Below are 21,387 nucleotides of genomic sequence, written 5' to 3'. Positions count from 1 at the left end.
CAGAATAATAGTGGAGAGAATGATTTATGTCAGCTGTTATTTCTTTCATCACATTCCCAGTGGGACAGAAGTTTACATACACTCAATTAGTATTTGGTCAAATGTTTTGGGTAGCCTTCCACAAGCTTCCCACAATAAGTTGGGTGAATTTTGGCCCATTCCTCCTGAAAGAGCTGGTGTAACTGAGTCAGGTTTGTAGGCCTCCTTGCTCACACATGCTTTTTCAGTTCTGCCTACACATTTTCTATAGGATTGAGGTCAGGGCTTTGTGATGGCCATTCCAATACCTTGACTTTGTTGTCCTTAAGCCATTTTGCCATAACTTTGGAAGTATGCTTAGGGTCATTGGGCATTTGGAAGACCCATTTGTGACCAAGCTTTAACTGATGTCTTCAGATATTGCTTCAATATATCCACAGTTTTCCTCCTCATGATGCCATCTATTTTGTGAAGTGCACCAGTCTCACCTGCAGCATAGCACCCAAACAACATGATGGTGCCACCCCGTGCTTCACGGTTGGGATGGTGTTTTTCGGCTTGCAAGCCTCCCCCTTTTTCCTCCAAACATAACGGTGGTCATTATGGCCAAACAGTTCTATTTTTGTTTCATCAGCCCAAATGACATTTCTCCAAAAAGTACGATCTTTGTCCCCATGTGCAGTTGCAAACCGTAGTCTGGCTTTTTTTATGGTGGTTTTGGATCAGTGGCTTCTTCCTTTCTGAGCGGCCTTTCAGGTTATGTAGGACTCATTTTACTGTGGATATAGATACTTTTGTACCCGTTTCCTCCAGCATCTTCACAAGGTCCTTTGTTGTTCTGGGGTTGATTTGCACTTTTCGTATCAAAGTACATTCATCTCTAGGAGACAGAACGCGTCTCCTTCCTGAGCGGTATGACAGCTGCGTGGTCCCATGGTGTTTATACTTTGTACTATTGTTTGTACAGACGGACATGGTACCTTCAGGCGTTTGGAAATTGCTCCCAAGGATGAACCAGACTTGTGGATGTCTAAAAAAAGTTTTCTGAGGTCTTGGCTGATTTCTTTTGATTTTCCCATTATTTATTTATGTGTGTGTGTTATATATATATATATATATATATATATATATATATATTCAACCCCCTGAGTCAATACATGTTAGAATCACCTTTGGCAGTGATTACAGGTAAATGTCTAATAGCTATGCATACCAGGATTGTGCAGTATTTGCACATTATTCTTTAAAAAATTATTCAAGCTCTATCAAGTTGGTTGTTGATCATTGCTAGACAGCCATTTTCAATTCTTGCCATAGATTTTCAAGCTGATTTTAAGTCAAAACTGTAACTAGTCCACTCAGGAACATTCAATGATATCTTGGTAAGCAGAACTGTGTTTTAGGTTATTGTCCTGTTGAAAGGTGAATTTGTCTCCCAGTGTTTTTTGGAAAACAGACTGAACCAGATTTTTCAATTGAATTTTGCCTGTGCTTAGCTCTTCGGTTTATTTTTATCATGAACTCCCTAGTTCTTGGCGATGACAAACATACTCATAACATGATGCAGCCATCACCATTCTTGAAAATACTGCCTGAAAAGTGGTACTCGGAGATGTGTTGGATTTGCCCCAAACATAACGCTTTCTATTCAGGACATAAAGTACATTTCTTTGCCACATTTTTTGCAGTCTTACTTTACTGCCTTTTTGCAAACAGGATGCATGTTTTGGAATCTTTTTATTTTGTACAGGCATTTTTTCTTTTTACTCAATCAATTAGTTTAGTATTGTGGAGTAACTACAATTGACAGTGTTGTTGAGCCATTCAACTCTAACTGTTTTAAAGTCATCATTGGCCTCATGGTGAAATCCCTGACCATGCTTAAAGGGATATTCAATGCCTGCTTTTTAAAATGTTTCCCCATCTACCAATAGGTGCCCTTCTTTGCGAGACATTGGAAAAACTCCCTGGTCTTTGTGGTTGAATCTGTGTTTGAAATTCACTGCTCGACTGATGGACCTTATACGTGTGGGGTACAGAGATGAGGCAGTCGTACAAAAATCATGTTAAACACGCAGTGAGTCCATGCAACTTCTTATGCAAATGTCTACTCCTGAACTTATGTAGGCTTGCCCTAACAATTCCCCTTTGACATTATGAGCTGTGTTGGCCAGAGATGACAAATCGAAATGTAATATATTTTAAATTCAGGCTGTAACACAACAAAAAATGTGGAAAATGAAAGGGGTGTGTGAATGCTTTCTGAAGGCAGTGTACTTCTTCAATTGCTTGTCATTAAAACCCCATGCACTTAAAGAGAAGTTACAGTATTTTCAGAGCCCTAAAACAATGTTATTTCCTCTTTCTGCCGGATTTTAGTGTTACACTCGTAACCTCTGGAAAGGTAAAACGCTGAGGTGATTTTTCTAACACTAAGCTACATGCTTATTTCAAGTGAAACACTTAATCATAAAGCATTCCTTCAGGCTAAAGTGTTACCATTATTGTTCCTGTATACTGTAGTCAATGTAAGAAAGTGTTTTTAGATTATTATACACTCTGGTCTGTGTAAGACAGAGGCTCAGTTTTTCCTGGGAGTAAATGTCGCCCGTGGAGTTCTGGGTGCCGAGCGAAGACAATGGAGGGATTCAACAGCTGGAGGGGGAGGTTTTCTCTTTAACCCTGGGACCTTTGGCGTCGGGTTGATAGCAGCTCTGGATTAGTTTGACCTCCTTACCCTCTCTCCCTTGTCATCCTGCCAGCTGTGTATGTGTTTTTGTGTTGGGTTATTTTTGGGGGTTTGTCCATCTATTGCAGGGCTTGTTTGGGATTTTGTGTTATAGCTGTGAAAGACAGTGTCCATGAGTGTCTCTTTTAAAAAATTTTTTTTATCAGTATGTTTTCCAACACGTTCAGATTTGTATTAGAAGATGTCCACCGTTTTAGGATTCAATACCTTTTCTATTTCTGGTATCGTGCAGATATTTTTTTGTGTGTCGTTTCAGATTGAACAGACCTTCAATTACCTGGATATACAAGGTATCACTAGTAACAAGCCCACTCAGGTAAGATAGTCCTGGCTTTAAACATGAAACAACCTCTGTTCAAGCCAAACATGTTACAGAACGTGTCAGTTGTCACTGTGTTGCGCCCCCTACAGTTGTTGTTGGAGTATGACCGAGGTCAGCTGTCCCTGAAGCTTTGCTCTGTGGAGGACGTGGATGAGGTGGTGGCCCACATTGGGACCTGTCTACACAGGATCTATCCAGGCCTGTCCCCAGTGTAGGTCCCCTCTGTCCCTCTCTCTTTGTTAATGGTAGCTAGCGAACTTCCATACATTGCAGTGTTCTGTACACTTGACCTTATTTTAGCCCCCATAAAATGTAATATTTCCAGGTATTTTAAAAATGGCGGAGGGGGAAACGAAAGCTACTGAGTGATAGTGAAAGGGGGAGATATGTCGTGTGGGGAAACAGCTTTTTCACACGATTTGTCCAACTTATCACCTCTAAAATGTAAATTAAACACTATAAAGAGTTTATATAATGTGTCATTACTGCATCCCTCTTTGAAGGTTTGTGCCGAATTTGAATAGGAGTTTTAGGGGGGGCGCTAAAGTTGTCTTCACAAGTAAACTGCTGCTGTCACGGCTTTTAAGAGTCCCGATGGCTCGCAATGATGACGCGAGAAATTTAACTATTGATTGAATGAACTATTGATGAACTCCCGAGTAATTAACTTTACTCTCACCATCGATCATTTCTTGTTTTTTAATCGGCGTGAGAAGCGCTACCCCTGGTGGAAAGAGGTTGTACGGTACACAATGAGTTGCGTCACAATGTAACCCATGCCCCGGATTTTGATTCCAACACGGTCGCTACAGTCATTTAGTTTTCGTTGCAGCCTCGATTTGAATGCCTCGGTTACGCAAAATGTGTATGGAACAGTATTAGTTACCAGTACTTTTATTGTTCTTTAATCGTTCACTCATCCACGTACATGTATTAGTGACTGACTCGTTCACTCACTTGTGTACTCATTCACTTACTTGTGTACTCATTCACTTACTTGTGTACTCATTCACTTGTTCAGTCGGTCACTCCCTCTCACTTTGCTCATGTCCGACATGATAAAGTGACAGCGTGTGCTTTGTCCTCTGGGCTGACACGATAGTGGCCGAAGATGACCTGGTAAAGTGACAGTTTGTGGTGTGTCCCCTGCACTGTGAAAGGAAGGCGATGAAGAAGTTGACCCTGATGCCTCCTGAGAGGACGGCCGCCCTACAGTCTCTCTGGGAGGACCAGGCCACCACAGACCTAGGCCCATGTGGTGACGTTACAATAAAGAACATATTACACACAACAACAAAAAAACACAGAACAGAAATCCCATCGATAACATAGTTGACATCATCTCTCTCATTCTCTCGTAGGTGGTTTCTCCCATATGTACTGGTGTCTCTGTGACCAGCTGGGTCTGCCGTTCAGAGAGGAGGTGCAGTGGGTTAGTATAAACAAATGTAGTCTCCTTCCATTTCAATTAATATTGCTAAATTGATTATAGTGTAGCAGGGGTCGTTCATAGAGCTACAGTAGCTTGAATTTCCTTTCATGTAGACCGGAATCTTTAGCTCAGATGCCTAACATGGTCTTTCTTGAAATATGTTGACCCGGATTTACATCATGCCGGTTACTTTAGTTATATCAGCTCTACTTTTGCCATTGTTTGAATCATTCCAACCTTGGGTTCTTCATCTTTCCCAACAGGATGTGGACACAATCTATCAAACCCAGGACACCAGAGAACTGAACCTGCAGGATTTCGTACATCTTGAGAACAGGTACCTTCACTTTTCCTTTTTTCACAGTTGCCATATTTCCAAATTGTGTGAACAATCGTGTCTTTATACCCTTCTGTTTTTGATAAGCCAATGCTATTGACTTCTCCTCCAGAGATTTGGTGGCCATCATTCTGGTCCTGGAATATAACCAATGGTTCACCAAGCTCTCCACAAAGGACTACAAACTGGTACATTTCATTCTGAACCATACTGGTGACACATTTTATGTTACACTGGTGAAGGGAAGTAATATTTGTAATCTTACAGTTCAACTGAGATAAATGAATTGGAGAAGCATGCATGCCACTCGTGGAGAAAGGTGGATGAGTTAGATGAAAAGTGTAGGAACTTAAAACCTGTACTGTGGGTATAATGCCTTGAAACAATTCTTTATTAAATAACTTCCACTGTGCTCCAGGAGTGACCGAACACTCTTTGTAAAGGGCACACTGGCCGCAGCAGGAAGAGGACAGCTGTGTGTTTGTATAAAGGAGTGTGTGTTCTGGTGGTGGCAGGGAGAGCGGAGACATGAGGATGAGATGTCAACAAGTGCTTTATTAGTCAGGGGTGATGTATTATAATAACAGGGATGGTGTGACTGCTGCTGATACTTAGTCATGGGAGGTGTGTGTGTGTGTGTGTGTGTGTGTGTGTGTGTGTGTGTGTGTGTATTTTTGAGTGAATGTGTACATATGGCATGTGTCCGTGTGTGTGTTTATGCATTTACAGGTTTGACTTTTTTTGTACAGTAAGTTATGCATCTGTGTTTACACAAGCCTGAGCTTGCTGCTTTTCACACTAAAGTGTTTGCTTGCAGTCCACAGATGTGTGTGAACAAATTCTGCGAGTTGTGGCCCGCTCTAGTCGATTAGAGGAGATGGTTTTAGAGAATGCAGGTCTCAGAAGGTGAGCACTAAGCACTGGTAATAGGTTAGACTGGCCTTATCTTATCCACCACACACACAGATGAGGGTGCACACACACACACACACACATACAGTTTCATAATGAATTATGCTCTCAACCGCAGCCACATTCCATACATGCTGTCCAGTGTGAAATTAAGGGGGCAAGCTCGCGCGGTAGTTAAACACATGACTCTGACTATTATCAGAAATGCACTTCCTGTTGAAAATCCTGAGGTAACTTGAGTAGAGCTGTAGAAAAAATATATACCAAAATGCGCTTCAGCCCAGCCCAATTGAAAAAGGGTGGATCAGGTGCTCAACTGAGGGACCCCAAAACATTCCTTACCCCAGGATACTTCAACTGGTGACTATCCGGCAGAGTAAAGAAAAAGGAGTACTCTGTTGCTGCGTAAATCTGATTGATTTATTGATGGGCCTAACAAGGCTTTCAATAGGCTCTGAGGGAGGGGATTCATGCTGAAATGTAAGCCTATTTGTTTGTCCTGTCAATAAATCAACCAAATGTATTTATAAAGCCCTTCTTACATCAGCTGTACAGAAACCCAGCCTAAAACCCCAAACAGCAAGCAATGCAGGTGTAGAAGCATGGTGTCTAGGAAAAACTCCCTAGAAAGGCCAGAACCTAGGAAGAAACCTAGAGAGGAAACAGGCTTATCGGATTTACGCAGCAACAAAGTGATCCTTTTTCTTTACTCTGCCGAATAGGTACCAGTTGGAGTGTCCTGCGGTAAGGAATGTTTTTGGGATTATTGAGAGCTGTGTCTTTTCTTGATATTTTCACAGTGATTTCGCACAGAAGTTAGCCAACGCTCTGACCTGCAACCCTGCCTCTGTACTTCACACCCTCAACCTCACAAACAACTCCCTGGAGGACAAGGGTACAACAAACTCCCTGTTTTGAAAAATATATATTTAAAGATATTCCGTGATATTCAATGATATGCATGGATTGTATCAATGGCAAAATGCGTGTCTCAAAGCTTCAAGTTCATGGGAGGTTATACGTTTGTTCATAAGTTTGTGATGCATTTTTTCTTCTTCTAGGTGTATCTGCTCTCAGTGCACAGCTAGCCAAACTCCCAATGGGTCTCAAGCATTTAAACCTCTCAAAGACCTCCATATCACAAAAAGGTATTGTAAATTCATGACCAATTTACTTGCCATGCGTGATGTCACTTCCTCTGAATTTCCTGTGTTTGTGTGGTTAGGGGTTAACAGTCTTGCCCAGGCGCTGAGTGCCAACCCTGCTGTCCCCACTACCCTCACACACCTGGACCTCTGTGGGAACTCACTCCGAGGAGACGACCTCCCAGTATGTACCTCTTCTGGTAAAAGTTGCTAGGCACAGATCTAGGATCAGCTAACCCTCTACAAAGCTTAACCTTAATCAAGGGAGGGAGTTGCTGTATTGGCAGCAACATCAAACTCTTAAACATTCTGTCCTGCCTTTCATATATGTTTCACACAGGCCACAGAAATAGTGTGAAGTAGGATTTGAAATATTAACTGAAATCCGTAGACCTAATTCCCCCTTCATTGTACTCCGTGTTTTCTGTTGTTCTCCATAATTCCACGGACTCTTTTCACAGAATCTGTACAATTTCCTGGGTCAACCTAACAGTCTAGCAACTCTGGACCTGTCCAACAGCGACTGCTGTCTGGACCAAGTGAGTGAACCCTCATCCAATGCGAAGACAAATTCACACTGCTATCGCTAGGCATTGATTGGACTTTAACCCTCTTGATGGGCACATTATACAGCTATTCTTAGCCTTACCAATAACTAGATTAGTATAATTGTAATAATATGCAATGAAAGTGAACATGTCATGTCTGGACATCATGTGAGCACTGTTTTATGAGTTGCATACCGTCTGCTTTTGATATCACTTATTCAATTGGGAAATAACATTTGAATTAGCTTTTTATACAGTTATATTTGTGGAGCTTGTCGTTATAGTTGTTGCTATGCAAATGGCCAGTCTCCTTTCATAAGATATTGTCTGTAGCTCTCTAGACTGAGATGTCACTTGGCTGGCCTATGTTATTCAGATGCTCAACTCCTGTCTTCAAGGTCTGCACTGCACTTCTACGAGGCTCTCTCAAGCACCTCTCAGTGCTCAACATGTCTAAGAGCGTTTTCTCTCACAGGTGATCCATACAGCGATGAAAATCACTTGCTTATGCTCAATAGTTGTGGCTAAATAGTTGCTGTTGATTTCTATGTCTGTGTGTCATGTCCCGCTCAAAGTATCTGCGTGAGAACGCCTGATAACTCCAGAAGGCATAACCAAAGTGCTGGTATTCTTTTAAAACCCACAGGAGATGTAAAGATGTGCCGCATTCCTTCAAGCAGTTCTTTGGCACTGCCTTGGCTCTGAGCAGTGTCAACCTGTCTGGAACCAAGCTCCCCCTGGAGGCGCTCAAGTGAGCTTGCAGTCTACTCCATCTGTGGCATTTGTTCCAATTTAACTGTATTAAAACCTAGAATGAAAAGATGATATGGAAAACTGGAGAATATTCCTGTAGAAAATGTGCAGTGCCAATCCAAAGTTTGCACACACTGACTAGTTCCACGGTTTGTCTTTTATTTGTACTATTTTCTCAATTGTAGAATAAGCGTAAATGCATCGAAACTATGAAATAAGACATATGGAATCATGTAGTAACCAAAGAAATGTAAAACAAATCAAAATATATTTTATATGAGATTCTTCAAAGTAGCCACCCTTTGCCTTGATGACAGCTTTGCACCCTCTTGGCATTCTCTCGACCGGCTTTATGAGGTAGTCACCCTGAAATGCATTTCAATTAGCAGGTGTGCCTTGTTAGGGGTGGTATACAGAAGATAGCCCTATTTGGTAAAAGACCAAGTCCATATTATGGCAAGAACAGCTCAAATAAGCAAAGAGAAACGACAGTCCATCATTACTTTTAAGACATGAAGGTCAGTCAATACGGAACATTTCAAGAACTTTGAAAGTTTCTTCAAGTGCAGTCACAAAAACCATCAAGCGCTATGATGAAACTGGCTTTCATGAGGACTGCCACAGGAATGGATGACCCAGAGTTCTCTGCTGCAGAGGATACGTTTATTAGAGTTACCAGCCTCAGAAATTGCAGCCCAAATGAATGCTTCACAGAGATCAAGTAACAGACAAATCTCAACATAGACTGCATCAATTTGACCATAAAGGCCTGCTTCACAGAAAGAAACCACTAATAAAGGACACCAATAAGAAGAAGAGGGTCAAGAAACTTGGGCCAAGAAACACGAGCAATGGATGTTAAGCTGGTAGAAATCTGATGAGTCCAAATTTGAGATTTTTGGTTACAACCGCCGTGTCTCTGTAAGACGCAGAGTAGACGAATGGATGATCTCGCAATGTGTGGGTCCCACCGTGAAGCATGGAGGAGGCGGCGTGGGGGTGCTTTGCTGGTGACAAAGGCCTCCACAATCACCCAACCTCAACCCAACTGAGATGGTTTGGGATGAGTTGGACCGCAGAGTGAAGGAAAAGCAGCCAACAAGTGCTCAACAACTCCTTCAAGACTGTTGGAAAAGCATTCCAGGTGACGCTGGTTGAGAGAATGCCAGGAGTGTGCAAAGCTGTCATCAAGGCAAAGGGTGGCTACTTTGAAGAATCTAAAATATAAAACACATTTTGATTTGTTAAACACTTTTTTTGGTTATTTCATTGTTTTGATGTCTTCACTATTCTACAATGTAGAAATAGTAAAAAATAAATAAAAACCCTTGAATGAGTAAGTGTGTCTAAACTTCAGACTGGTACTGTACATATCTATAAATGGTGAAGTATATTTTAGACAGGATGTCATAGTCCAGTTTTTTTTTTTGGCTTAATTTTAAAAAGAAAAATTAAGTAGTTATAGAAACATTGCTTTCTTGTTCACAGTATATTTAAGTAATCTAACCACACCAACTCTTTACTGCCTGCGTACTTCAGTCTGCATTGTTCATTTCACTGAATAGAAAATAAGCTTTAATGACTGTTTTTCGCCTCAGGGCACTTTTACTAGGTCTTGGCTGCAATCCTAATCTAAGTGAAGTTTCACTGGATCTCAGCAGCTGTGAGGTAAGAGACTGAACTACTGCCTAGATCCTGGTACACTTACCTGAATCTCTGAGGGAGAAATTTAAAGGGGAAGTCTACAGTCGTGGCCAAAGGTTTTGAGAATGACACAAATATGAATTTCCACAAAGTTTGCTGCTTCAGTGTCTTTAGATATTTTTGTCAGATGTTACTATGGAATACTGAATTATAATTACAAGCATTTCATAAGTGTCAAAGGCTTTTTGACAATTACATGAAGTTGATGCAAAGAGTCAATATTTGCAGTGTTGATCCTTCTTTTTGAAGACCTCTGCAATCCGCCCTGGCATGCTGTCAGTTAACTTCTGGGCCACATCCTGACTGATGGCAGGCCATTCTTGCATAATCAATGCTTGGAGTTTGTCAGAATGTGTGGGTTTTTGCCTCTTGAGGATTGACCACAAGTTACCCAATGGGGAGTTTCCTGGCCATGGACCCAAAATATCGATGTTTTGTTCCCCGAGCCACTTAGTTATCACTTTTGCCTTATGGCAAGGTGCTCCATTATGCTGGAAAGGGCATTGTTCGTCACCAAACTGTACCTGGATGGTTGGGAAAAGTTGCTCTCGGAGGATGTGTTCGTACCATTCTTTATTCATGGCTGTGTTCTTAGGCAAAATTGTGAGAGCGCCCACTCCCTTGGCTGAGAAGCAAACCCACACATGAATGGTCTCAGGATGCTTTACTGTTGGCATGACACAGGACTGATGGTAGCGCTCACCTTGTCTTCTGTCACAATTGGAAAGGGGATTCATCAGAGAAAATTACTTTACCCCAGTCCTCAGCAGTCCAATGCCTGTACCTTTTGCAGAATATCAATCTGTCCCTGATGTTTTTCCAGGAGAGAAGTGGCTTCTTTGCTGCCCTTCTTGACACCAGGCCATCCTCCAAAAATCTTCACCTCACTGTGCGTGCAGATGCACTCACACCTGCCTGCTGCCATTCCTGAGCAAGCTCTGTACTGGTGGTGCCCCGATACCGCAGCTGAATAAACTTTTGGAGACGGTCCTGGCGCTTGCTGGACATTCTTGGGCGCCCTGAAGCCTTCTTCACAACAATTGAACCGCTCTCCTTGAAGTTCTTGATGATCCAATAAATGGTTGATTTAGGTGCAATCTTACTGGCAGCAATATCCTTGCCCGTGAAGCCCTTTTTGTGCAAAGCAATGATGACGGCACTTTTTCCTTGCGGTAACCATGGCTGACAGAGGAAGAACAATGATTCCAAGCACCACCCTCCTTTTGAAGCTTCCTGTCTGTTATTCGAACTCAATCAGCATGACAGAGTGATCTCCAGCCGTCACACCTGTGTTAACGAGAGAATCACTGACATGATGTCAGCTGGTCCTTTTGTGGCAGGGCTGAAATGCAGTGGAAATGTTTTTTGGGGGGATTCCGTTCATTTGCATGGCAGAGGGACTTTACAATTAATTGCAATTTATCTGATCACTCTTCATAGCATTCTGGAGTATATGCAAATTGCCATCATACAAACTGAGGCAGCAGATTTTGTGAAAAATTAATATTTGTGTCATTCTCAACTTTTGGCCATGACTATACTCTAAAATTCTAAAATAAGATGTCTTGTCACCCCTTTATTATTTGGGTAGATGTTCTGAATATACTGATTTTAATTACTTTGCTTTACTTATGTACCCTGAATGGCAATCAAATATATCACAAAAATACATGCATGGATATTATCCTGGATTGCAATTGCTATCCTTTCTCTATATGTTTCGTTTTTGGTTTTATTTCTCTCTTTAACTTCAGCTAAGATCTGGAGGTGCTCAGATTCTGGAGGGCTGCATAGCTGAGATTCCCAACATCTCCAGCCTGGACATCTCAGACAACGGTGAGGCCCGAGTAGACACTGTTTTTACAGTGATTTTGAACATTGTATACCTTGATTTTGACTTGATGTTGTGTTTTATATTTTATGCTCAGGTTTGGATTCAGACCTGACCACTCTCTTGGTGTGGCTGGCCAAAAATCGCTCCATCCGCCACCTCTCACTGGGCAAGAACTTCAATAACATCAAGTCCAAGTACGGGACTTACTTACCTTGTGTCGTGTCTTTGGCTATGCCGGATTAAGTGATATGACATGCTATTCTGTAAAATAATTTATCCGTAATTAATATTACCTGATTGAGATAATCATGTAAATGTAATTAACTAGAGTCGGGCACCACAAAATAATATTTATAGAGCTGTTATCTTCCGAATAAACTCTTAAAGACATAGTAATATTTTACATCAATAGCAGTCAATATCATTTGTCATCTTAATTCAGTCTCATCTGAAAGTTGTAAATTCTTGGTTATCTGCACGAACCCTGGCTAACAAGTTAAATCAGCAATACAAAATTGGGTTTAATGATTTATTTACTAAATACCTAACTAATCACACAGAATTACACATACACATCATTAAATCATAACTTGATTACAAATTACGTCATAAAGGAAAACGTCCCTAGCGGGCGGAACAGATATGACAGCTTGTTACACAAAAGAAAAGGGGCTGGGTTTGAGTGAGAGAGCGGGAAGACTGAGGAACAAAGGCGAAGCTGTGCTATCGTAAATACAGTATCTTATGCATTCTAAATTACCGCCCATTTGGAAAAGGAAAAATGCAATAAATATTTACTCTGAGCTGCGCTTCGGTAAGTTGGTGGTAGATGGAAGGCCGTGTTGCCCAACCGAGTCCTTTTGAAGAATGTCTCTGGTGGTCAATTGGATACGTTGTAGTAACGTCGTTGTGTGATAGACGGGATACTCTGCCTGTTCCTTCCTAACCCTCATTTGTATCTGCTGTTGCTAACGCAACGGCTAGGAGGTATCACTTCTGTAGTGAATAAGAGTTCAAAGTTCATACCATTCGCAACCAAGCTCACACTGATGTTGGCTTCGTTCTGTGGTTATCTGAACCATTCTGACATAGGACCGTCGTCCTCACATCATCGGAACAGAAAGTTATTGTCGTCAAGGGCTTATATAGGAAGGGAGAGGAGGGTGTGTTTGAAAAGTTTTATAGCCCATGTCCCTTCACAGGGGCGGGCCACTGATTGAGCAGCCCTATCTTATGAAAACCCACATCTCACATTTTAGAAGCTAAAATCACATTTCATCCCATCACAAATAATTTCATATTCAAACATTTAAATTGAACAACAATTCCATGTGAATCCGATAACTCTGTGTAGACTTTCCACTGTAGAGTTTGTCATCTGATCATTGATGAGAATGTCTCGGATGACAACCGAACTGACAACATATTCATTAAGTACCACCGCATATGTTCCAGTGGTCGGATTACCAGAATATAGTTCATTTCCCCGAACCTTCTGATGTTCCCAGAATCTCTGTTAATCAAGGGTTTTGCAAATGTAACATCAGCAGGGTAGAGAGAGGAAAAAGGGGGAAAGAGGTATTTATGACTGTCATAAACCTACCCCCCAGGCCAATGTCATGACACTTGTAACTAGAAAGAATGTAAATTAACCATATCCTCATGTTTGTATCCTTCTCTCTGTCTGGAATGTAATGAAGTTTGCACGTCTTTACACAGAAATTTGTCTCAAGTCTTGGACAACCTGGTGCACATGATACAGGAGGAGGAATCGGTGAGTCAGCTGTTACGGTGACACTTAGCCATAACAGCTTAGCATAAACACAATGTGTCTAAACCATTCATTACCATTGTTCAACGAACCTGTTTTTCACGTAGCCCCTGACGTCCATCTCCCTGGCCGACTCCAAGCTCAAGGGGGATCTGTCCATCGTACTGAATGCACTGGGCAGCAACACCAGCCTGACCCGGGTGGACATCAGCGGCAACGGCATGGGAGACATGGGGGCCAAGATGCTGGCCAAGGCCCTGCAGATCAACACCAAGCTCAGGTAAGAGGTCAAGGCTCAAGAAGAGGCCCACTAGGTTCAACTGCTCATGTTTCAATATTGTTTTAATATTGATTCTACTGTGTTCTATTGCTCTTTGTCATGCGTTTGTACAGGACGGTTATGTGGGACAAAAACAATGTCAGCCTACAAGGCCTCCAGGATGTGGCATCTGCTTTAGAAAAGTATGTATATGTGTGTGTCACAATTCATTCTATTCATACTCTTCTTCACATGGATATTTTGGTTGGGATATGTGAGTTGGCATATACTTAAACACATGTCTCTTTCAGGAACCAGACCATCCGCTTCATGCCTATCCCCATCATCGATGCTGCCCAGGCACTCAAGGCCAGCCCTGAGAAAACAGAGGATGCCCTACTAAAGGTCAAAGTTCACATTTGGCTGCATGGTAGATATTAACTGACGACAGAATTGAGATCAATTCTCACTGATAACAATGCATCGATAGCAGGGTTGAATGCAAAAAATCGTCACATTTCCTGTATAAACGTTGACATTTTTTTTTAAATCAATCTCTACAGATGGAGCGGTATCTACTAAGGAACCACGAGACTCGAAAATACCTCCAAGAGCAAGCTTACCGTCTCCAGCAAGGCATTGTCACGACCACCACACAACAGGTGACCCGTCTGTTTAAATGTTTGACCTGTAACTTTCATTTTCATGTATCGGCACTGTATGTATTGGATAAATGTTAGTAGTACCTTGAGTTTCTCCTGGGGAAGTGAAAGTTACATACAGTGTCTTTGGAAAGTATTCAGACCCCTTGACTTTTTCCACATTGTGTGATGTTACAGCCTTATTCTAAAATTGATTAAATAGTTTTTCCCTCATCAATGTACACACAATACCCCGTAATGACAAAGCAAAAACAGAAATATCACATTTACATAAGTATTCTGACCCTTTACTCAGTACTTTGTTGAAGCGCCTTTGGCAGTGATTACAGCATAGAGTCTTCGTAGGTATGACGCTACAAGCTTGGCACACCTGTATTTGGGGAGTTTTTCCCCATTCTTCTCTGCAGAGCTCTGTCCGGTTGGATGGAGAGGGTTGCGGCACAGCTATTTTCAGGTCTCTCCAGAGATGTTTGATCGGGTTCAAGTCCGGGCTCTGGCTGGGTCACTCAAGGATCTCTCTGTACTTTGCTCCGTTCATCTTTGCCTTGATCCAGACTAGTCTCCCAGTCCCTGCCACTGGAAAACATCCCCACAGCATGATGCTGTCACCACCATGCTTCACCATAGGGATGGTGCCAGGTTTCCTCCAGATGTGACTCTTGGCATTCAGGCCAAAGAGTTCAATCTTAGTTTCATCAAACCAAAGAATCTTGTTTCTCATGGTCTGAGAGTCTTAAGGTGCCTTTTGGCAAACTCCATGTGGGCTGTCATGTGCCTTTTACTGAGGAGTGGCTTCCGTCTGGCAACTCTACCCAAAGGCCTGATTGGTGGAGTACAGCAGAGATGGTTGTCCTTCTGGAAGGTTCTCCCATCTCCACAGAGGAATTCTGGAGCTCTGTCAGAGTGACCATCATGTTCTTGATCACCTCCCTGACCAAAGTACCCTTCCACCGATCTGATCATCTCAAGCATGATCAATGGAAACAGGATGCACATGAGCTCAATTTCGAGTCTCATAGCAAAGGGGCTGAATACTTATGTAAAGAAAGTATTTCAGTATTTTAAATACATTTGAAAAAATTATAAACATGTTTTAGAGTTGTCATTAATAGGTATTGTGTGTAGATTTCGGATATTTTTTATTTCAATGAATCCATTTTAGAATATGGCTGTTATGTAACAAATTGTGGAAAAAGTCAAGGGCTCTGAATATTTTTCCGGAGGCACTGTACCACATCTTTTAAGTGTTGAATGACCATAAACCATTCCATGACCTCTCCCATTGAATGGTGAACGACCGCTCAATGTCTTCTGATGACCTCTGACCCCTCCTGCCTTCTGCTGCTCAGATGATGGACAGGATCTGTGTAAAGGTGCAGGACCACCTAAACTCCCTGCGGTATACGGAGACCGCTGTCGTCCAGGAGGACATGAAGGTGGCCAAGAACCTCATGAAGGACGCCAGGAACTCCAAAAGAGTGAGCTGAGAACCAGACATATTGTTCTCATAGAACCGCTAGAACAAATTAACTTAGAAAATATAGACTGTGGATGTCAAACTCTGTGCTAGGGAGACAAAAAGTGATCAACATTAACCTCAAATTCTACATGGGACTTCCTGGTTAAATAACATTTTGAATAACATTAATGCAGAAAGGGAGGACCTCCAACTCAAATGGTTAGGTTTTGGCCTTTCTAGGGTGTTTTTCCTAGCCACCATGCTTCTACACCTGCATTGCTTGCTGTTTGGGGTTTTAGGCTGGGTTTCTGTACAGCACTTTGAGATATCAGCTGATGTACGAAGGGCTATATAAATACATTTGAATTACATTTGAATTGAAGTTAGATGAGAAAAGAGCACAGTCTAATTTTTTCTCCAATTATTTTCCTCTTCCCTTTTTTTCTCTTTCTCTGTCTGTCCACCTTCCATACCCTGCTCATCTATCTAGCTACTGCCCAACCTGTACCACCTGAGGGGATCTCTTGGTGGCATGGGCGGCCCCCCTGACATGGGCGGCCCCATTCAGGACAAGCTGGAGTCCATGGCTGGAGAGATGGCCAGGGTCATGGATGAGCAGCTACAGGTACACAACAGTCAACACAGCAGTAAATGCATGATGTATTTATTGTATTTTAACAGTATTTTTTTGAACCAGATATGTTTAATGTTGATGTATCTCTGTGAATTACATAGTCTAGTGTTTCTCAACTCCAGTCCTCGAAGTTGGATGTTTTTGTTTTCATCCCGCACAGGCACACATGATTAAACTGATCATGAGCTTGATGATTATTCATTGTGTAGTTGAATTTGGTGTGCTTGGCCTTGAACAAAACTGTGCAAGTTGAAAAAAAACTGCACTAGTCCTTTCAGCAACTGTAAATTTGAATAACAGCAAGACAAAATAAGAAGCTAGTGCAATGCTCTTGCCTACCCCTCTTTCTCTCGCTCTCTTTGGTACAGACGTTGTTACAATCTATGGTTGACACCGCTGAGGGCCTCTGTCCCCACGTGATGAAGAGGAGCAACCTGCACCAGGAACTGATGAAGGCCAGTGCAGGCAGGATGACCGTCCCCCATAACTTCATCACCACCACACTACTGGAGCAGTCAGGAGTCGACATCATCAACAAGATCAGGTAATCACCGCATGGACCTGGTCAAGCCTGGCTTGGTCAAGATAGCTAGCTGACGTTCTCCTCCAGAGTGAATTACAACAAGTGCATTCAACTAAGGAAAGGAAAACAACGACAAAACAAAAGTATCTCCAAAAACAAAGTTAAAAGATTCATGCTGGTCCAATGGGTGTCCTGCGGATCCCGGACTTCGCATTGCCTGCTTTGTGCCTGTCACAAGTGACCTTCAACAGTAGGGCTGGGGGGGGGGGCTGGATTGGAGGAGCACTTTTGAGACCTAATCAGTCAATTATTTCAAATACAGACATTATCAGTTGATCATGTGAATTCAAACTGAATCGTTCATTGTGATCTGCACTGTGTATGATGTCCTAGTGAAATAATTGGATTAGGTCACATAGCAGCTAACTTCACTCTCAGAAAACTGCTGTAACATATATATGCAGCCCGGTCTTGATACAGTTCAGATAGTAGAGAGGTAGTCTCTGGCTCATGTTCTCCTCTCTGTCACACAGTGAAGTGAAGCTCAGTGTGGCGTCCTTCCTCTCAGACCGTATCGTGGATGAGATCTTGGAATCTCTGTCCCATTCCCAAAACACTCTGGTCAGTACTGTATACTACAACATACTCTTTCACTCTGTATTTCTCTTTCACACACACAATAATGCATTTTTGCTTCAATTGCTTGTAATGCTGATTTAGAACACTTCTGCACCACATAAAAAACAAATACTGGTGAAGGAACACTGCCACTATGCCTTTTCCTCCCTTCCCACACCAGGCAGAACACCTGACCAGGAAAGCACAGCCTCTTCTCCACCAGGACTCAAAAGAGACAGAGGTGCTGGATGAGACTGTCCTCCAGCCTGAGACCCAGGAGCAGAGGCAGCAGCCTGCTGAGAGTCTGGAGGAGATGGACACCTGTGTGGTAACTAAGACTAGTCCCTTCTGCTATGAGGGTTTGGGTTTGTGATCCTGATCTGCTGTACTGAAGCATGACTCACTGGCTGACTGTTTTTGTGACCTGCAGATGACACCCAAGTCCAAGAGGAAGAGCATTCTCTGCAGGATGCTGCGGCCTGTCTCTGTGGCGTTTGGTGAGTTGATGTTCTACATCCCGGGTACCGTAGATCTGGTCAAATAGATTTAAACTACAATACAGTAGTAATGTAGTATTTCAGCCTCTCGGAATGAGAGGGGTTTTGGTTTTACCTCGTCTATTGATGGTTGTTCTTGTCCGTCAGAAATGGAGTTTGACTTGGACAAGGCCCTGGAAGAAGTGCCTATACACGAGGAAGACTCGCCCCCTCCTCCCCTATCGGACAAGATGCCGACATACTTTGACGAGCTGCCCACTATGGAGGGCCGGAAGCTAGAGCACCACACCAAGCTCCGCCCCAAACCAAAAAAGAGGACCAAGCCTAGCCGAGCACCAGTAAGGCCTTCCACCTGCCCCCTCTCTCCTATTCCCCATTTATTTCTCCCTCTTCCACTCTCTTTCTACCTTCTTTCTCTATTTCTACGTCTAGCTACTATACTCTATGATATTGAGTATGTCTTGATGTAGGCCTACATATTTTTTGGTGTTCTCAGCGGGATTCAATCTGCACCTCTCCACCACCAGAAGAAGTGGAGCAGAACGGCCTGCTGGGAAAAGTGGATGAGGGTGTTGATGAATTCTTTTACAAGAAAATCACCCAACTTAGTTTTAAGTGAGTCCTAATTCCTTTTATGGTGAACTCTTTCCAAAAAGTAAATGGAATTACTTGACGTTTAGAATAATTGACTAGTTTCCACAAGATTTAAATCACAAGCATGCAGCAGTAAGCTATGTGTAACTACCTACAATGTCTAACTACCTACATGTAAATGCTAAAATAAAGTTTCAAATCAAATTTTATTTGTCACATGCACAGAATACAACAAGTGTAGACTTTACCGTGAAATGCTTACTTACATGCCCTTAACCAACAGTGTAGTTCAAGAATAAGAAAATATTTATCAAGTAGACTAAAATATAAAGTAATTATAAAAGTAACACAATAACAAGGCTATATACAGGGGGCACTGGTACCGAGTCAGTGTGCGGGGTACAGGCTAGTTGAGGTAATCTGTACATGTAGGTGGCATAAGTAACAAACAGCGAGTGTACAAAATTGTCCGGTGGCGATTTTATGAATTGTTAAGTAGTCTTATAGCTTAGGGGTAGACGCTGTTGAGGAGCCTTTTGGTCCAAGACTTGGTGCTCCGGTACCGCTTGCCGTGCGGTAGCAAAGAAAACAGTCTAACTTGGGTGACTGGAGTCTCTGACAACTTTATGGGCTTTCCCCTGACACCGCCTATTATATAGGTCATGGATGGCAGGAAAATTGGCCCCAGTGATGTATTGGGCCGTTCGCACTACCCTGTGTAGCGCCTTACGGTCAGATGCCGAGCAGTTGCCATACCCAGGCGGTGATGCAACCTGTCAGGATACTCTCGATGGTGCAGCTGTAGAACCTTTTGAGGATCTGGGGACCCATGCTAAATCTTTTACAGTCTCCCGAGGGGGAAAGGTTTGGTCGTGCCCTCTTCATGACTGTCTTGGTATGTTTGGACCATGATAGTTTGTTAGTGATATGGACACCAAGGAACTTAACTCTCAACCCGCTCCACTACAGCTCCGTCGATGTTAACGGGGGCCTATTCGGCCCGCCATTTCCTGTAGTCCATGATCAGCTCCTTAGTCTTGCTCACATTCGGGGAGAGGTCGTTGTCCTGGCACCACACAGCCAGTTCTCTGACCTCCTTCCTATAGGCCGTCTCATCGTTGTCGGTTATCAGGCCTACCACTGTTGTGTTTGCTGAAAACTTAATGGCCACACAGTGAATACAGGAGGGGACTAAGTACACACCCCTGAGGGGCCCCAGTGTTAAGGATCAGCGTGGAAGACGTGTTGTTGCCTACTCTTACCACCTGGGGGCGGCCCGTCAGGAAGTCCAGGATCCAGTTGCAGAGGGAGGTGTTTAGTCCCAAAGTCCTTAGCTTAGTGATGAGCTTTGTGGGCACTATGTTGTTGAATGCTGAGCTGTAGTCAATGAACAGCATTCTCACATAGGTGTTCCTTTTGTCCAGGTGAGAAAGGGCAGTGTGGAGTGTGATTGAGATTGCGTCATCTGTGGAACTGTTGGGGCGGTATGCGAATTGGAGTGGGTTTAGGGTGTCTGGGAGGATGCTGTTGAAATGAGACATGACCAGCCTTTCAAAGCACTTCATGGCTACCGACGTGAGTGCCACGGGGCGGTAATCATTTAGGCAGGTTACCTTCGCTTCCTTGAGCACAGAGACTATGCTGGTCTGTTTGAAACATGTAGGTGTTACAGACTCTTTCAGGGAGCCGTTGAAAATGTCAGTGAAGACACTTGACAGTTGGTCCATGCGTGCTTTGAGTATGTGTCCTGGTAATCCGTCTAGCCCAGTGGCTTTGTGAATGTTGACCTGTTTAAAGGTTTTGTTCACATCAGCTACCGAGAGCGTTATCAAAAAGTCATCCAGAACAGCTGGTGCTCTCGTGCATGCTTCGGTGTTGCTTGCCTCAAAGCAAGCATAAAAGGCATTTAGCTCGTCTGGTAGGCTCACATCACTGGGCAGCTCCCGTCTGGGTTTCCCTTTGTAGTCCGTAATAGTTTAAGCTCTGGCATATCCGACGAGCGTCAGAGCCGGTGTAGTAGGATTCAATCTTAATCCTGTATTGACGCTTTGCTTGCTTGATGGTTCATCTGAGGGCAGAGCAGGATTTCTAATAAGCGTCCGGATTAGTCTCCCGCTCCTTGAAAGCGGCAGCTCTAGCCTTTAGCTCAATGCGGATGTTGCCTGTAATCCATGGCTTCTGGTTGGGATATGTACGTACAGTCACTGTGGGGACGACGTCATCGAAGCACTTATTAATGAAGCCGATCACTGAGGTGGTGTATTCCTCAATGCCATTAGATGAATCCCAGAACATATTCTAGTCTGTGCTAGCAAAACAGTCCTGTAGTGTAGCATCCGCATCATCTGACCACTTCCGTATTGAGCGAGTCACTGGTACATCCTGCTTTAGTTTTAGCTTGTAAGCAGGAATCAGGAGGATATATAGAGAGCTTTGTATGCATCTCTGTGTGTGGAGTAAAGGTGGTCTTTTTTCCCTGGTTGCACATGTGGCATGCAGGTAAAAATTTGGTGAAACTGATTTATGTTTGCTCTCATTAAAGTCCCCAGCCACTAGGAGCGCTGCTTCTGGGTGAGAATATTCTTCTTTTCTTATGGCCTTATAGAGTTGGTTGAGAGCGGCCTTAGTGACCGCTTCGCTTTGTGGTGGTAAATA

The 21,387-nt window shown here is 43.0% G+C and overlaps 1 protein-coding gene across 2 annotated transcripts in view; it reads left to right on the top strand.

The window, feature by feature from the left end:
• Positions 1 to 21,387, top strand: part of carmil1 (capping protein regulator and myosin 1 linker 1) — a 35,877-nt gene that overhangs the window by 10,526 nt on the left and 3,964 nt on the right. For both annotated transcript variants that reach the window (XM_031793589.1, XM_020505481.2), the window contains 29 exons: positions 2,985 to 3,044; positions 3,140 to 3,261; positions 4,211 to 4,308; positions 4,412 to 4,482; positions 4,746 to 4,819; positions 4,932 to 5,007; positions 5,637 to 5,725; positions 6,532 to 6,626; positions 6,793 to 6,879; positions 6,957 to 7,060; positions 7,338 to 7,415; positions 7,823 to 7,899; positions 8,071 to 8,175; positions 9,776 to 9,845; positions 11,636 to 11,717; positions 11,810 to 11,909; positions 13,435 to 13,489; positions 13,594 to 13,766; positions 13,880 to 13,948; positions 14,057 to 14,150; positions 14,309 to 14,407; positions 15,757 to 15,885; positions 16,357 to 16,491; positions 16,869 to 17,044; positions 17,557 to 17,644; positions 17,823 to 17,969; positions 18,072 to 18,138; positions 18,286 to 18,476; positions 18,635 to 18,753. In XM_031793589.1, the coding sequence (XP_031649449.1) occupies positions 2,985 to 3,044; positions 3,140 to 3,261; positions 4,211 to 4,308; positions 4,412 to 4,482; positions 4,746 to 4,819; positions 4,932 to 5,007; positions 5,637 to 5,725; positions 6,532 to 6,626; positions 6,793 to 6,879; positions 6,957 to 7,060; positions 7,338 to 7,415; positions 7,823 to 7,899; positions 8,071 to 8,175; positions 9,776 to 9,845; positions 11,636 to 11,717; positions 11,810 to 11,909; positions 13,435 to 13,489; positions 13,594 to 13,766; positions 13,880 to 13,948; positions 14,057 to 14,150; positions 14,309 to 14,407; positions 15,757 to 15,885; positions 16,357 to 16,491; positions 16,869 to 17,044; positions 17,557 to 17,644; positions 17,823 to 17,969; positions 18,072 to 18,138; positions 18,286 to 18,476; positions 18,635 to 18,753 (2,930 nt within the window). The remainder of the gene's footprint in view (positions 1 to 2,984; positions 3,045 to 3,139; positions 3,262 to 4,210; positions 4,309 to 4,411; positions 4,483 to 4,745; positions 4,820 to 4,931; positions 5,008 to 5,636; positions 5,726 to 6,531; positions 6,627 to 6,792; positions 6,880 to 6,956; positions 7,061 to 7,337; positions 7,416 to 7,822; positions 7,900 to 8,070; positions 8,176 to 9,775; positions 9,846 to 11,635; positions 11,718 to 11,809; positions 11,910 to 13,434; positions 13,490 to 13,593; positions 13,767 to 13,879; positions 13,949 to 14,056; positions 14,151 to 14,308; positions 14,408 to 15,756; positions 15,886 to 16,356; positions 16,492 to 16,868; positions 17,045 to 17,556; positions 17,645 to 17,822; positions 17,970 to 18,071; positions 18,139 to 18,285; positions 18,477 to 18,634; positions 18,754 to 21,387) is intronic.

Source organism: Oncorhynchus kisutch, linkage group LG17 (assembly GCF_002021735.2).
Source record: "Oncorhynchus kisutch isolate 150728-3 linkage group LG17, Okis_V2, whole genome shotgun sequence".
NCBI lineage: Eukaryota > Metazoa > Chordata > Actinopteri > Salmoniformes > Salmonidae > Oncorhynchus > Oncorhynchus kisutch.
The sequence above is the reverse complement of the archived record's forward strand: the minus strand, read 5'-3'. Positions and strand labels throughout refer to the sequence as shown.